Source organism: Ursus maritimus, unplaced genomic scaffold (assembly GCF_017311325.1).
Source record: "Ursus maritimus isolate PB19 unplaced genomic scaffold, ASM1731132v1 scaffold_13, whole genome shotgun sequence".
Taxonomy (NCBI): Eukaryota; Metazoa; Chordata; class Mammalia; order Carnivora; family Ursidae; genus Ursus; species Ursus maritimus.
The window spans coordinates 63146966-63163059 of record NW_024423675.1 but is presented as its reverse complement, the minus strand read 5'-3'; the positions used below and the strand labels follow the sequence as shown (position 1 = coordinate 63163059).

Here is a 16094-nt window from a genome sequence, read left to right as displayed (position 1 = left end):
CCTCTGTCAAAACTAACAACTAGAATGGGAAGAAGTGCCACACACTCCTTACCCACTTGGAAGACTCATGCAAGAGACTTTCTGGAGCTTGCCAAGTGGCTGATAGCTCTACTAATGATACGTTCTCCAGATAAGATACAAACCCTGTGGTCTCATTTTTCCAACTTCACAAACTACTTCTAATCAATAATGCTATAAATTAGAAAATTTGGTTAGAAAAGTGATCCTCCTAAAAAACAAATCCCCACCTAATGGTGTTAACTAGGATCCATCTCTGAACTACCTTGGGATCCCTCAAGAAAGGCACCACTTGCCAAAATTCTCACGTCCCCTTTGGTGGGGACCAGGTTCGTTGGTCTGATACTCTCTCCAAAGAGTTGTTATTAGCGGAGAGTCTGGTCATTTTGGTTAATACTCGCTCCAAAGAAATATTAATCAGGCAAATTATCTACTTGTGCTGCTGGGTGCCAGAGCCTTCGGGGGGTGATGCCCCACGAGCCACATCCCAAAGCTGAGGCCCCGGCGAAGTGCACAGGAGGGGGCCAAGGAGGCATGCCGCTGGTGGAGGGTGACTACCTGGTATCATGGGCACTGCTGATGGGTTTGGGTGGCGCAGAGTCGCTGCCAGAGGGGCCGGGGCGACCGGCGGCGGTGGCGGCAGTGACAGAAGCAGCAGCGGGGCTGCCGTGGCTCCGTGCATCCGAAGGCACACTCCGAGTGCTGAGACGAGAAGAAAAGCTTCAGGAACACAGCTGAGAAAAGGCACTGGACTCTCCAGTGGTTTTCAATTAAGAATAAAATAGGGTGAGGAAATGAAAAATATTTAAAAATATAAATTGCAAATTTTTCTTTGATTGAGACTCAGGTCTAGGTGTAAAAAAGAAAAAAAAATAATTATCTTGAAAATAATTGTGGTTTTTTCCTAGCAAATAATGTCAAATAAAATTAACTTTTAAAAAGTGATTCTACAGGGGAGAGAAAATGCTCACTCCCTCAAGATGCAGAAATGCCACCACATTCAAGGGAAATACTTTGTACTAGAGTTTCAGAACTCACTTTAGTATTTAAATTGCTTCAAGGTTACATACACACATGAAAGTCAAGACTGGAAAGATCATTCCAATTTTTCTTCACTGCTACACTATGTTTAGGATTGTTTTTCAAATGTTTTACTATGCTATGCACACTCAAATTTGTTTTTGTAAGGTCATTTTCAAAGAAAGAGAAAGAAAGAATTATTCCAAAGCTGGTAAGCATTTAGTAGCTTGAGGTTATAAATAAGCTGAGAAACTAAGTTATGTGGAAAGGTACAAGTCGGTTTTAAAGTTGCATCTCTTTTTGTCTTGCAACTAAGGCACTGTGGTGTATCTTCGAGATAATGCAACTAAGAGCTTTTAAAACAGTAGGAACGAGAACACAGAAAAAATACTCCATGATCAGAGCAAGCACCCAGTAGCCATCAGAGCAGGACCATGCGCATCAGAGAAGAATCCATACAGCGGAAGGCTAGATAAGCTCCAAATACCTGAAACCCTCTGGCGTCGGGATGATGAGATGTGGGTTAGGAGGGTCACTGTGGCATCGCGGCACCTTCACAGGACGGGGGCTGTTCCGATGAATAGCTGCCAGCGACAATGGTGAAAGTGCCACTTGTTAAAGGGGTCAACAGAAAAAGCCAAAGCAGCTCACTACACAGAAACGGGATGGGACTTAACTTTGCCACTGGCCAAATAAACCCATTATGTAAGTAAGAAAATCATATCACATAGACAAACATTGTGGAAAACGTTACTTTTAAAAAATTAATAAAAGGTATATTATACGTTCAAACTCTTAGCCATCAAAAACATTTCCTAAATCCTGGAGAGAAAGTACACAAAGGATATGAAACAAACAATGGGACCCAGCTAGAGACTGATGGGACCCAGCTAGAGACTGAAATGTAGCATCTCTCTAATAAAAAAGAGTTCTTTATGCTGGCTACATTTTTAGAAAGATTCTGGCCCATGCTGATACTTCAACCGGTTCTGAGTCAGGGACAGTCACTGTCAGTTTCCTGAGTACAAGGAGTTTCATTTAATTCCTTTAAACCAAAGGAAGAGGATTAGACACAGTTTAAATGGGTTATTCTTTTTTTCAGAACATGTTTTCTTTTCTTTGTTTAAATATTCTGGTAAAAACTAGATAAAATTTAAAATAAGGATTTAAAGGGCCCTTGCCCAGTGATTACAGAAACACTGATAATTCTCCTTTCCCTGAAACTAGACACCACTGGCATAGCGCACCTGTTACATTTTGTCTATTTCACCCTGACTCGTGCCCTCTTACTTTTGACTTGGTTTTAACCCTCCTTAATTTTTTAAATGTCATATTTTCTCTTCATATGAATAATTTCGCTCCATGTTTTATTTCATCTACATATGCTTTATTCTAAATGGAAATACTTCCTTCTTCATGGTTCTGGTTTGTTTGTTGTCAATAACATTACACAGGAAAGACCGACGTCCCCAAAATGGAGAGATCTGAAGGGAAAGCTTGCAAAACAAAAATCACGCAATTATTAAGAAAAAATTCAGGCAGTATGTGTCTCTGGTTCATTATCTCAACAATTATGATCATAAATGAAAGAACTCCAATAGTAACAAAGATAAAAAGAGAAAAAAAATAAAAATGCCTCGGGAAAGAAGGTGATGTCTTTAATTCAGCAAACATAATGGGAACTTTGGAGTCAAAAATCACTACAAAATTTCCCCTTCAAGGTGTAAAAGACAGACATGCTGCTAAAACACACACACACACACACACACACACACACACACACACACACACGTTTCGCATTTTTCATATATGAGAGAGAACATTTAAGAGTATATATAACTAACTGCTGCAAAACTGTGATATTTCATTGAAAAGAAAATCCCAACAGTCAGTAAACATAAAATAGACACTCTAATTTCACTAGTAAGATTTACTCTAGAGATGTTTTTCACGGCAAAAACTAACAAAACAAATGCCCACAAGGAAATGGTGCAAAGAACTATAATACACCCATAATGGACACAAGGCAGCCACTAAGGAGAATGAGTTGGATCTCTACCTGTTGACAGGGAGGAATTTCTACAGTTGTAAGAAATGCAAGAGAATAAATATCCAATGTGATCCAACTTTTATACAGTAGAACAGGGAGCTTGTCTATGCTTGCGCGATGCCAGGAGAATAAAGAAGGCAGGGCACAATGCACCTGTACAATTACATGAGTGTGCAGAACCTACGGAAGGCTCTCCACCAGGCTGCTGTCTGTGGTTCCGAGTGTAGGGCAGAGGGAGAGGAAGACAGCAGGCAGCGGGAACGACAGCTGGTAGGCTCTCCCTTTCACTAACTGCCCTTGTAAGGCAAGAGCACAAAACTGGATGCAGACTGCTGCTATGCACAGAACACTACGGTTTACAAAATCTAAATGCGGGACCCTCATTAGCATCTCATGTTGAGCATTTGCAGAGGAGGCTCAGCGATGTTACACGCGCAGCCCCAGGTCACCAGGCTGTCTGGCAATCTGACTCTCAGCCAGTGCCGTTTCCACCAAGCCACATGGCCCAGAAGACAAAGAGCACCTCCAGCCCACAGACAGCACTGTTAAGCCACCGTCCTACTAGCAGTTGGGGGAGAAGCACATGAATAGTTCGTGATCCCACCTTAGCAGTGATTATCTATCAACTGTGGGAATATGACTGTTTTTTTCTTTCTTCTGTAGTATTTTTCTTCCTTGAAATTTTTTTCTATGTACATTTTCTACATTTCTCTACATACTCTTTCTACGTTGTCCTTCTGTTACCATGAAAATGATTCCGTATATAATTAAGTATTTTAGAGAAGTGGTTTTTACTCAATTATTGACCACGTATTCTAGTGAAATATTTAAGAAGATCAGAAAATCAAAGTTTTTAAGATAATATGATTAACCAAAAGTTTGATAAGAATATAGAATGCTATAAAATTATAACATTATATAAAATGTTCAAAGAGTTTTGCAAATGATAACTTTCATTTCATAACAACCTTGGGAGAATAAAAGGTATAAGCTGAGTAACTGAGAGAATTTTAGAGAATCCAAGCATTAAAACCTGGTCTACTAAATTTTCTGTAGCTAGCAAACACCCTTTAAGATACAGTTCCTGCCCAATAAGTTTACCGTTTATGAATTATTTTATCTTGTGCAATTTAAACTGCTTTAAAATTTCTAAGTTTTCATTTTTGGATGTTTACTTCATATAAATACAGTTTTGCTTTTATTTACTATCTCAAGAATGGGGGAAGGCACAGTCTTTTTCTGATATATTTTGTTTTAAAATTTCAACATACTCCGTAAAACTGTAATTGAAAACTATAATGAAAATATATCATAGCATCACTTATGTTTTTCATTTTGTTTTGTTTTGTTAAATAAAATCAGTTAAGAATTTCTCTGTTGGTGCGGAAAGTCTTAGCTGTGGAGAAGAAAACAAACTCCTTCTCCTTTGAAAGGTGAGGAAGGGGACAGAACAATTATACTCACTTCCCTCTATCAAGAAAGGCCCTCGCTCCCTAACAGCTATATCTCCAAGTCTTTCCTTCCCAGAAGAAGAGATTTTAAGGGGGAGAACAGAATCACTGTTGGTGCGCAAAATACTAAGTAATTAAAATGTGTAGTTAACACTGCCGGCGGGCAGTGAATATGCTGTGCTGGCACTGTAATCTTCCTGTTGGACTTGGGACTGTGGAGTTCCCCACTACACACCTCATTCCTGTCACTGTCATCTCCTTTGGTATTGCTAAAGAACTTCTCTACACAGCGTGAAGGGCTGCAGCTGCAAGCTGATGTGCTTGCCCAAACTGGGAGGTGCCAGGGGAAATGTTCTAACTGCCATCTTACCAAGGTACAAACCTGTAACAGGACTGTGTGGCTTTCCTATCACGTGGCCAATGCACTCATTCATCAAGGCTTGAAGACTCTAGGAAAATGGGAAAGGACAAGGGAAAGAATGTACATTCTCTCAATCAGGTAAGTAGCACAAATTAAGCTTTCAGTATATTTAAAAGAAACATGCTATGCTATCCTTAGTAAATATTTTCAAAGTTCATTTAAAAGAAAATAGGTATAAACATGAACTGCACATGATTTAAAATAATAGTACTATATACCACTCAGTTTTTATAAATAAAAGCAAATTAGCATTCAATTCCCCACAAGGCAATGATGTGCACAAGCAAGGGACTTCTCCTATAATCATCTCTACTATTCAGAGGCTAATATGATTAAATTCACATGTTGAACATCATCTTTTTGAGCTGATGGAAAGTACTGGAAAAACAGCGATAATATTTAACATCTGGCATGCTCTCAAATGACGCATACTGAAGTGAAATGGCTAATCCTTGTTCTTCATTAAATTGCTAAAAAGCAGCAACTAATAAATCAGCACTTTATAAAATCTGAAACTGACAAATATTTTACAAATGCCAGGCTTCACAGCTATCCACTGACTTAGTCAATTGAACAATATTGTTATAAAAAGAAAAGAACATGGAATATCTTACTATTCGTTGTTACGAATGCCTTAATTTTCAGTGCTATAATAATTATGAAAAAATATTTAAGAACTATAAAAAATACACAATCAGGAACAGTGATCAACTTATTTCTTTAATAAAAAAAAAAAAACGCTCTAGAATATTCCATACCAAGAAGTCATCTTCTGGCAAAGCTGAAATAAAGGCAGGTTCAATGGCTTGTAGAAAGTCAAAACCTTGGGTTGCCCACCTGTTAGATGAGAAAGTTCAATAATCACAAAACCAAAAAAACGCTGTAGCAGTTTTAATCTATACCACACTGAAGAGTAATCTGACTGGAAAATTAACACCTAAGAAAAAACACACTTTTTGTCTTTATGTAAATGCCTAGGGTTGAGTAATTTTATAGAATGTTTTGAGAAAAAAGGACAAACAGCTTCTTAATAAAGGAACTGGTTACCGATTTGTTTCCATTTACATTCATAAAAGGGTTAAATTTCATGAGAAAGGGAAGAAAAACAGCAATCAGGAAGACCTGTCCAGACAGAATGTGAACTCCCTTAAAGTTAACTCATTACAGAACAATTTTTTTTTAATTTTCCAAAAATTACGGGGTTTTCTGTATTAATAGTTTCATTTAAAAACAAAACAAAGCAAAATCCTATCAAAGAGTTCAAAACGCTCCTTTTTGTGTCATCTGCTCAGAAATCTCACATAAAATATACATGAAATATTACCATTCCCACTTCCCTCTCTTATTCCCGCATTTCCCGGCTTCCCAGGCTACAGCATTCACACTCTCTCTCTCTCTCTGCAGCAGGAATACTGAGTTACTTGCAGTTCTAGGAAACATCTACTTGGTCATTACCTGGGTCTTGTACCTCGACCACTCTCACATTTAGTTAGGACATAGTTCATCCATTTCCGGGCAAAGCTTATATATTTGTCTCCTATCTTCTGTCTAAACTCTCCAGACATCAAACGAACAACTTCTTTATGATACTGTAAGAAGATTTTGTGTATATCAAAATTAAGAAGAAAGTAATGATTATATAAATATCTAAACACTACAATGCCACATCTGTTTCAAATGCCATTTTTCTAAAAACAAAAAATAAAACCCAATTAAAATTTACATATTTTCAAGAGTATGAAGAATTATAGATAATATAATGTCTCAAAATGCAGTTTCACCAATGTTTTACTCATAAGTTTAAATTACGAATGTACTTTCAGAACATTAAACATCTCTTGAAGGTTTTAAAATATAAGTAGAAAGCTGGTAGCACAAAATAAAAACTGGGCAACTATCTGACAATTTAAAAGGAAACTAACATTTCTTATACTCAGTAATGGGTAAGACGACATTCTTGACGAAGCTTGATGACAATCAGTAATCTGATTTGCTGTACAAGAGTCCTCATACTTTTGGTAAGTAAGTTACAGAGCAACTGCGAAGTTACACTGTGTTTTTCCTCTTCTTTTGTACCTACCTCGAACCCAAAGTTGTAGCCCTGAATCATGGCTTCTCGGTAGTACTGCTGCAACGTGACAGACTCCGATTCATCAACTTCGGCATCAAATTCTGAGGTGAACATGTGGTCCACTCGGTCAATGGCATCGCCTATTCTGTTGCAAAGCTCTAGGGCATCATTCTGAAGAGTCCCAAACCATAATTAATGCAAAGCAGATCACCTAATACTTAGCTGTATCTTAAAGGAAGATTTCTTTCATCATCACAGACATTAACCAGTGCAATATATTTGGGCCATATTTATTTTGGTTATTCAAAAATAAAGGAAATGTATTGTTTATTTATTATTTTTGTTTTTATTTGTATTAGGTATTCTTTAACATCTTATGAAATACAAGAAGACAAAAAAATCCACTTACAATGATAATGCCTAATTACTATGTGGTCTCTGAATAGATGCTCTCAACTCCAATTATTTTACATCTCAACCACCAGCTGCTTTTTCCCCCTGGGCAGTTGCTGAAGTATGATTTCAATCCAACAGGAAGACTGTATTGTCCTTCCTATCTCCCTGCCACTCCCTAGCTCAGGGGTTCTCAGTTGGGGTCTCATTTGGGGTCGATTTTACCCAAGGGGACATTGGCAATGCCTATTTCGGTTGTCAAAACTTGGGGAGATGGGGAGCGGCTGGGTGGCTTAGTCAGTTAAGTGTCTGCCTTCGGCTCAGGTCATGATCCCAGGGTCCTGGGATCAAGCCCCGCATCGGGCTCCCTGCTCGGCAGGAAGCCTGATTCCCTCTCCTACTTCCCCTGCTTATGTTCCCTCTCTTGCGGTCCCTCTTTCTGGAAAATAAATAAATAAAATCTTTAAAAAAAAAAAAAAAAAAAACTTGGGGAGATGGGGTGTGAAATCATTTGACAGCTAGTGTGTAGAGATCAGAGATGCTGCTAAACGTCCTACAAAACAACTCCCCAAAACAAAGAATTATTGACCCCAAATGTCAATATTGCAGAGGTTGGAAAACCCTGTCCTAGTTCACGCTCTGTTGTCTCCCTAAGCAGGAGTACAATCACTCCAAATTGGACCCTCTTCCACTCACCCTTAAACACACACGTATGTACACATGGTCTCCACTGGGCAATCCCCTTACAGACTTTTCCAAAATATTCTTCCTAAATATTCAACTACTCTCTGAAGCTTAGAAAAAATTAAATCCAAAATATCTCAATAGCCTGATTTTTGCCCACCTGATTTTACCAGCCTTATCTCCCATGACTTTCCATGTACACACCAAGATGCAACTCCCAGATGTGACCAGAAAGATCTAATATCTCCCCCCTCAGTATTCACCACAAATTCCTTGTGCTCAAGAATAATCAATATCTTATATAATTTTGCACTCTCCAGAGTTCATTGACTCAAACTAAAAGAAAAGACAAAAGTTCCTTGCACTGGCATTCGAGTAGGATGGCAATCGATGAGAGAACGTGTTTCTAAGTGAATGAGATAAGTCAGACTGACAGAAGGAACAAATGTTTATCAAACTACTTAGAGTTTCAAGACGTGCTTCTTCTTCAAGAAGTCAAGCCTTAATGTGACAAAAAATGCATAACTGATGGCATAACTGATGGCCTGTGGAAAAGTGTGGATCAGACTGAGACCGATGAACGGAAGACAAGTTAGAGGTGGTGAAAACAGGAAATAATGGGAAAAGAAGGTGAGGATCCGGCTTGCCCTGAACTCTGAAGGCCTAGTGCCTGTCTACGGCTAGCTTTCTCTACTACATTTAATTTGGATGAATTATCAGTTATATAAAAGAAGAAACAGATCTTTTTTTAGGTTACACGTTACTGATTTGGAGAACCTCTAGCACATACTCGTAACTGCTAAAGAAGAAAGAAACCCAGACTAGGAGTGAAGAGACCTAATTCCAGTATCAATTTGGCTACTAACCAACCATGTGGCCATTCAGAAGTCACATAACTGGTCAAATTTCTATCCCTTCCAATTCCAACATTCTATGGTTCCAAGAAAGATCTGGGAGGTTTTAGTGAAGACATGGGACAATGTGTACCGGGGAGAGGGAGAACGGTAAGGACCACGTTAAGACTTCAGGTCCCTCGGGGCGCCTGGGTGGCTCAGTCGTTAAACGTCTGCCTTCAGCTCAGGTCATGATCCCAGGGTCCTGGGATCAAGCCCCGCATCGGGCTCCCGGCTCAGCAGGAAACCTGCTTCTCCCTCTCCCACTTCCCCTGATGGTGTTCCCTCTTTCAGTGTGTGTTTCTCTCTGTCCAATAAATAAATAAAATCTTAAAAAAAAAAAAAAAAAAAAGACTTCAGGTCCCTCGGGTGGAATAACACTGTCACAAGAGGATGCCTCCACAGCATCGCCTCCACACACAAACTAAGGAGCTAGGGTGGAGGAGGCGGTGACATACCTTCAGCTGCTGCAAAGCTCTGGCAATGACCGGCTGACTGGACGTCTGCTCCTGGCGCAGAGTCATGAGTCCGTCGATGGACTGCTGGAAAGCTTTTCTCTGGCTGGTGAGATGGGCAGACTGCATGACCACAAGTAAAAGATTATCCACCTGGGGACAGAATAAAGCACAGGGCTTAAAAACAGACCTACTTACCATTTCCCATTCTAGGTCAATCCCTAGTCCAAAAACAATGCCAACCTTGTCAGGACTACCAGGCCAGTAACCCCTAGATCAGAAAGTAGTTTTTAAGCAGAGCTACTCCCTGCCTTCGGAGCAATGCTCCGCAGTGGGCACTGCTGTCTAAGGTCTCTCACACAACGCTGAAAGACCCCATGGAACTGTGCAGGCAGGGGGTCTCTGAAACATCCCACTGCAAGTAACTCAGACTCCTGCAGCAGTGTGTGTGCGTGTGTGTGTGTGTGCGTGCGTGCATGTGTGCCGGAACAGCCTGTGAAGCTGGAAAATACAGGATTAAGAGAGGGATGAGTGCCCTTCCATGAAATAGACAAAATCAAGACTTTATTATCTTTTTCTTTTTTTTTTTTTTTTTAAAGATTTTTTATTTATTTATTCGACAGAGATAGAGACGGCCAGCAAGAGAGGGAACACAAGCAGGGGGAGTGGGAGAGGAAGAAGCAGGCTCACAGTGGAGGAGCCTGATGTGGGGCTCGATCCCATAACACTGGGATCACGCCCTGAGCCGAAGGCAGACGCTTAACCGCTGTGCCACCCAGGCGCCCCTATTATCTTTTTCTTTTAAGTGACAGTCACTGCAGTATTTTGCATAGAAGTGTGTGTGATGTGACCAGAGTTACATATTATAATGATTGTTCTCATAGTACCCAAACAAACACACACACAGACTTGGATGAGGGAAGGTGAGGCTGGAAGCAGGGAAACGAAAAGTGAGACACTGCACTAGGCCAGGAGCGGGATGACAGTCTGACCATGGCAGGCGCTCTGGACTGCAGACAAAGTGTCATAGACCGGAAATGCTCCGATGTGTTAGGGCTGGGGATGAACTGGAAGGGTAAGAGGATGAGTTTAGATTAACGGTCACATTCTGGTTTCAACAACTGAATGGCCAGAGCACCATCCGCTGAGACAGGGAACATGAGCGGAAGAGCAGATCATGTGGAATCGAGAGGACAGTAAGCCAGTGTGTTCAACGCCAGCCAGAATGAGTCTGAGACGCACGTGAGCACGCACACCACTGTCCCGAGGTCAACAAAGAGAACATGAGAAGGCTTCTTACGGGTTTTAATTAATGAGTTATACAAATCATCATGGGATCCCTGTTGGGCAGGTAGGTAATAGCCTTTACTACAAAAATATTAACTAACAGCAAGTAAACCAGAGTACTTGAACAAGTAGAATTTCTGGATCATGAGCACACAGATCATGGCTGAACTAAGTAAAGATATAAATATTTCAAATATTCCAGTAGAATCTAACATACTTACAGATTCTGGAGGAATATCTTAGCACAAGCTGTGATACAAAATTTTTAAAACATCGAGCCTTATTTTTGGGAAGTCAACACTTGAGATGACTATGACAGCTAAACCAACCACTCAGGAATTGCTAATAATTTATTCTTCCTAAAAATATTTTAGGTAAATAATACTGCCTCAATGTAGGGTGGGGAGTAGTGGATATGGGAACTGGGAGTGACACACCTGCATGCTTCTCAGGGTATCAACAGTCTCGACCTGAGGCACAATTTTGACAGGCTGTGCTTCCCACGTGGCCCAGCTATCTTCTGAATCCCGAGCGCGATCACTATGCTTGGTTAGCAGGAGATAGGCATCAAGCAGTTCATCATCCGACTCTTTCGAGCAATCCTTTCCTGCGGCTGCATTGAGTAACTGCAAAATAATGTTCTTCTCTGCAGCAAAAGTGTCTAGAACAAACATCTGCAAGTTTTCTAAGCCAGGAATCTGTACCTGTAGAAGAAATGATCCAAAATCTTAGATAAGGGAATGTCACATGTTATAAAAATGTTATTTAAAATACACAAAACTAGAAAAAGATAAGCAGGTGTGGGGAAGGCCCGCGCTGAGGGCATTGCAAGGAGCCCAGTCCCATGTGACTGGAGGAGGAGCGGGGGAGCACAGGAGTGCTGTGCTGGAGGCCTGGGAAGGCTTCTCCACTCACTGGGCATCCTCTAACTGCTTTATTTTCAAGAAGCAAGAAAATACCTTCAGGGGAGGAACGCCAGCCTGAAATGACCTTAATTGATGCTACTTTGTGATGCTTAACAGAAAGTAAAAAGGCAAAAAAATATTAATACGGATTCATTAATCGTTCTTGGTGGGGGCACCATGACAAGCCTTTAAAGATCATTTTAATAAGGAACACATACGTGATACTGTTGTGCAAATCACAAATAACTGTAGGAGGGATAACACCGTGGGCCTGGGATACAATTTCCAGTAACAATATCATACACCGAATCTGTAAGTACTAAGTATCAAACACCTTAAATGGTAGTAAAGATGAGGACTCAAAAAGGGGAGCTAGTGGTAAGTCGGGCACTGAAGGCCAAAGTTCCTGTAAAAAGTCTGAACTGTTTCAGAAAATGTGACAGTAAAAACAAAACAACTACTTAAAAATCAACCATTAGGGGTGCCGAGGTGGCTCAGTCAGTAAAGCATGGGCCTTCAGCTCAGGTCATGATCCCAGGGTCCTGGGATAGAGCCCTGCATCAGGCTCCCTGCTCAGCAGAGAGCCTGCTTCTCCCTCTCCCTCTGCCCCTCCCCCTACCAGGTGTGTGCACGCACACGTGCACGCTCTCCTCCCCCTCTCTCAAATAAATGGATAAAATCTTTTAAAAAATCAATTATTATTTTATTATTTTACATTACTATTTTAGATACATTACCTTAAATATATGTGTAACTAATTTTAATGAATTGTATGAGTAAATATTTGGTTACTTTATTTGCATTCTAAAAGCAAGTTAATAAGTATGAAAAACTTTGTTTTTCTGAGAAATTATGAGGAAGTCTTATTACTGGCATCAATATATAGCCAGCAAAGCCTAAAATATTTACCAGTTGGACCATGAAGAGAAAGTTTTCCTGTTTTAGAAAAAAAAGGAAAGGCAAAATATTCCAATTATACCATCTTTAATATTTACCTTAACATATCGTTTTGATTTCAGAACATCCAGAAGGTCTCTAACTGGGGCTGAAAGTATGAACTCTGCTGCTATTTCCAGGTCCTAGGATCATAGTTACAAAGAAACTTCTTTAGGGTTAGCTTTTAAATAAAATATGGTAAAAGAAACATTTTTAAAAATCAATCAGGATTGTTAACTCACCTTTCTCAACATTTTAGCAAATCCAAGTGCCTTAGAGGCTCTTTCTCTAGCTTCATGAAAGAGCTCCTTCAGTGCTCGACTAATCTCTATAACAGATCTCCTGCCAAGTTGATTGAAATCCAGTTAGAGTACATTAGAGTACATCAAGAAATAGATAGCAATAAAGATGAAGCAAATTCCAAATCACATTAATAAAGACTGAAAATTGGATAAATGGGAGCAAGCAATTATTGAGAATGTACTTGAAATATTCAGAAGCTTGCTCTCTTGTGGTTTTCTAGAAAGTACTTGTATTCTTCAAATAAGTAAGGCACATACTATAACCTTCAAATAACAGTAAGCTTTATTTTCTAAAGATGCCCTTATAATAGTTTCTTGAGTTTGAGATAAAGTTCTTACACCAACTCCCAGCTCAGAATCTTACTAAAAACGAATATATACATGCAGTGGCGGGCTGGTGAATGTCTAACCGGCTCCCCTCAAAGAACTGTCTTATATGGTGTCTGGAGATTCTTGTGGTGTAGATACTCCCATCGTCGCTGCCTGTAGGCCACCAGTGTGACAGCACTGAGCTGCGACTGGAGAAGAGACGTGTGGGATCGCACCTCGGCTCTCTGGAGCCAGGACGAACCACTGCACACGAGCCCACGTCCTAGATCCATCGCAAGTAAACAATCAGAGCATCATCAGAGCCGTTCTCTAGTTTACGCGAGCTTAGATCTCCAATTTTCCCTGCTTACTTGGAATCCACCACATTGGCTCTCAAAACTACAAGGCCTTCTACAAACTGACTCATTCTGATTCTCGGCCATTCAGCACTGTCCCAGGTAAGAATCTGTGTGGATACTTGTTGTTTTAACCCTGGCATGATGACATCTCTGGTGTCCTGAAACCCAAAATGTGTTTCTCATCAAATTTTGGACGGTGAGAGAAAACATTTCAGGTCTAGAGAAGTCAGCTCCCCCTGAGCATTTCCAAAGGTTGAATCATACGCTATCGCTTATAATTGGCCACAAAATAGCTGTATGGCTGATATTGACACAAAAACAGCAATTTAACCTGGTCCAACCTGAATACTATCTCACGGACGTGGAGGAAATACAACAGATGCATAAGCCATGGTTTCACGTACTCAAGCTTAAAGTTCAACAGAAGGAATAAGCCATGCATAAAAACAATAACAACGTGCCAAGTATCAATTAAATGTATTAATGGACTGCTATGGAGGTGAGGGCATGGGGAGAAACAGAATTATTTAATTAGAACCATTCTAGGACACAGGGATGAATTCTCTCTACTCATTTTTAGTCAACTTACACTCTCTCTCCTCTCCTCTAAAGACACTATTTTCATTAGGCTAACTAAATTCTAAGTTCACCTGCAAAGAAGATTTCACAGAAAATCCTAAGCAAGCACACGAAAAGATAAGAGTAATAAACAGAAGTCTTTCGGTCTACTATGGAAATGCCTAAGGTCCAACATGGTTGGGTTTGAACACGGCCCATTCTAGACTCATTGCCACAATCAGAACTCTGTGAAGTAAGGAATGGGAAGGAAAGGAGCGGGGCCGCACCTGATTTCATCTGAGGCGTTGCTGTCGTCAGCGCTGGTCCAGAACTCCGCACAGCTCTCCTGCAAGCCAAACTCTAAAAAACTTCCTGTCGACTTCAGCAGCATCCCCGCGATGTCACTAGGGAACAAGAACACGAAAATAAACCAGGGAAGAAAAATTGTCCTCGCTCATTCTAATTCTTAAATAAGACACCGAAAGGGTCAGCTACTGTTTTAATAGTTTGAAAATCAACAACAGTGAGAATCTGCTTTTACTATAAAATCATGATGAATGTGAAAAAGAGGAACTCTTCCATTATGAGCAAGTATCTATCTTTGTTCTATTTCCTCGGTTTTATCATAAGCCTTAAAATCTTAAACTATATTCAGAGCAACTATGTAATTATTATGTAAGTGTAATTTTCATCTTAAAAGTCCAAAATGGTATAAAATGGCCTCAAATATATATCTAAGACAAGATGTTTTTAAAAGCCTAATAAACTAAACGATAGCATAAGAAAACAAACTGAATTTCTTAAATGCAACTGTTTGTACAAATTTCCCTCACAAGTACCTTTTCATAGTCCATCAACATGAAATGTTCCATACGGCTGATTCTTCTGAGTACGCAAGCTAAATACTAGGGTTAAAATGTAAACCCAAGTGTATAAAACAAATTCAAAGGAGTATAGTAAAGATTCACCAGCAGCTTACTGACTTCTTCACTCAAGGAAAGGAGCTTCTATCTAATAAAAGAGAGCAGGTAAGCACGCAAACAGCGGCAGAGGACTCGTCAGGGGAGGGAGACCAAACCCACTTGAAGGCCTGGCTGCACGGGCCTGCAGGCAACGCAGAACGGTACCCTGACAGCAGCAGTGGGAAGAGGGGCTCTGTCAGGAAGGGAATGGAGGAGGGGAAGTCCAGGAAGAACAATGAATGTGATCAAAAGGCATGAAGATGTGTTAAGCAAGAGGCCTGGTTGTGAAAAGAAATTGCACAATGTGAAAGGAGCAGAAAGGTGGTGGAATAAGACTGAGAAAGTACACTGGGGCCATGCAGCAGAAGGCTCGCGTGTCATGCTAACTATCCAACTTTCATTTGGTGGGCAAAGAGGCCAGGCTTTAAAAGTAACTGAGTGGAAAGTGGCCTGATTACAAACCCATTTTCAAGAACAATAGTATACAAGGACATCCACGAAGGGTTTAATCCACAAACACTGAGTATCGGTTATGTACTAAGCAGCATGGAGCAGAACAGATAAAAATCCTTCCAGTGAATAGAGGAAAAAACAAGAAATAAAATAAAAAAGGAAGAAAAGATATAGTTCAGATATTCTTAAGTGCTATGGAGAGAGACAAAACAGGAAAGGGAACTCAGAAGTACTCATAAGTAGAAATTTCCATGTTAAATATGGGGAAGATGACATTTAGACAAAGATCTAAAGGGAGTGCAAAATGGGTCATGAAAGTAATTGGGGGAAGAGCCGTCCAAGCAGAGAGACCACCAAGTGCGAAGGACCTGAGGCAGGAGCGTGCCCAGCATGGGAACACAAGAAGCCCCTGCGGCTGTGCAGTAAGCCCAGGAGAGCCTAGCAGGGGAAGAAGACAGAGGTTTAGTGACAAGTCAGACTGCAAGCCTGAAGGGCCACATTCAGGCACCCTCACTTTCATTGAGGAAGCAGGGAAGCCATGGAGTATTTGGAACAGAGGAGAAAATA

General features: G+C 40.4%; 1 protein-coding gene across 5 annotated transcripts in view; it reads right to left on the bottom strand.

The window, feature by feature from the left end:
• MAP3K4 (mitogen-activated protein kinase kinase kinase 4) overlaps positions 1 to 16094 on the bottom strand; it is a 109799-nt gene that overhangs the window by 16089 nt on the left and 77616 nt on the right. For 2 of the 5 annotated variants that reach the window (XM_040628033.1, XM_040628028.1), the window contains exons 7-17: positions 14400 to 14516; positions 12827 to 12926; positions 12644 to 12727; positions 11181 to 11447; positions 9460 to 9609; positions 7041 to 7202; positions 6416 to 6549; positions 5719 to 5797; positions 4910 to 4988; positions 1526 to 1622; positions 577 to 720 (exon numbers count right to left, since the gene is read on the bottom strand). In XM_040628033.1, the coding sequence (XP_040483967.1) occupies positions 577 to 720; positions 1526 to 1622; positions 4910 to 4988; positions 5719 to 5797; positions 6416 to 6549; positions 7041 to 7202; positions 9460 to 9609; positions 11181 to 11447; positions 12644 to 12727; positions 12827 to 12926; positions 14400 to 14516 (1413 nt within the window). The remainder of the gene's footprint in view (positions 1 to 576; positions 721 to 1525; positions 1623 to 4909; positions 4989 to 5718; positions 5798 to 6415; positions 6550 to 7040; positions 7203 to 9459; positions 9610 to 11180; positions 11448 to 12643; positions 12728 to 12826; positions 12927 to 14399; positions 14517 to 16094) is intronic. The other 3 variants (XM_040628029.1, XM_040628031.1, XM_040628032.1) reach the window with 3 other exon arrangements.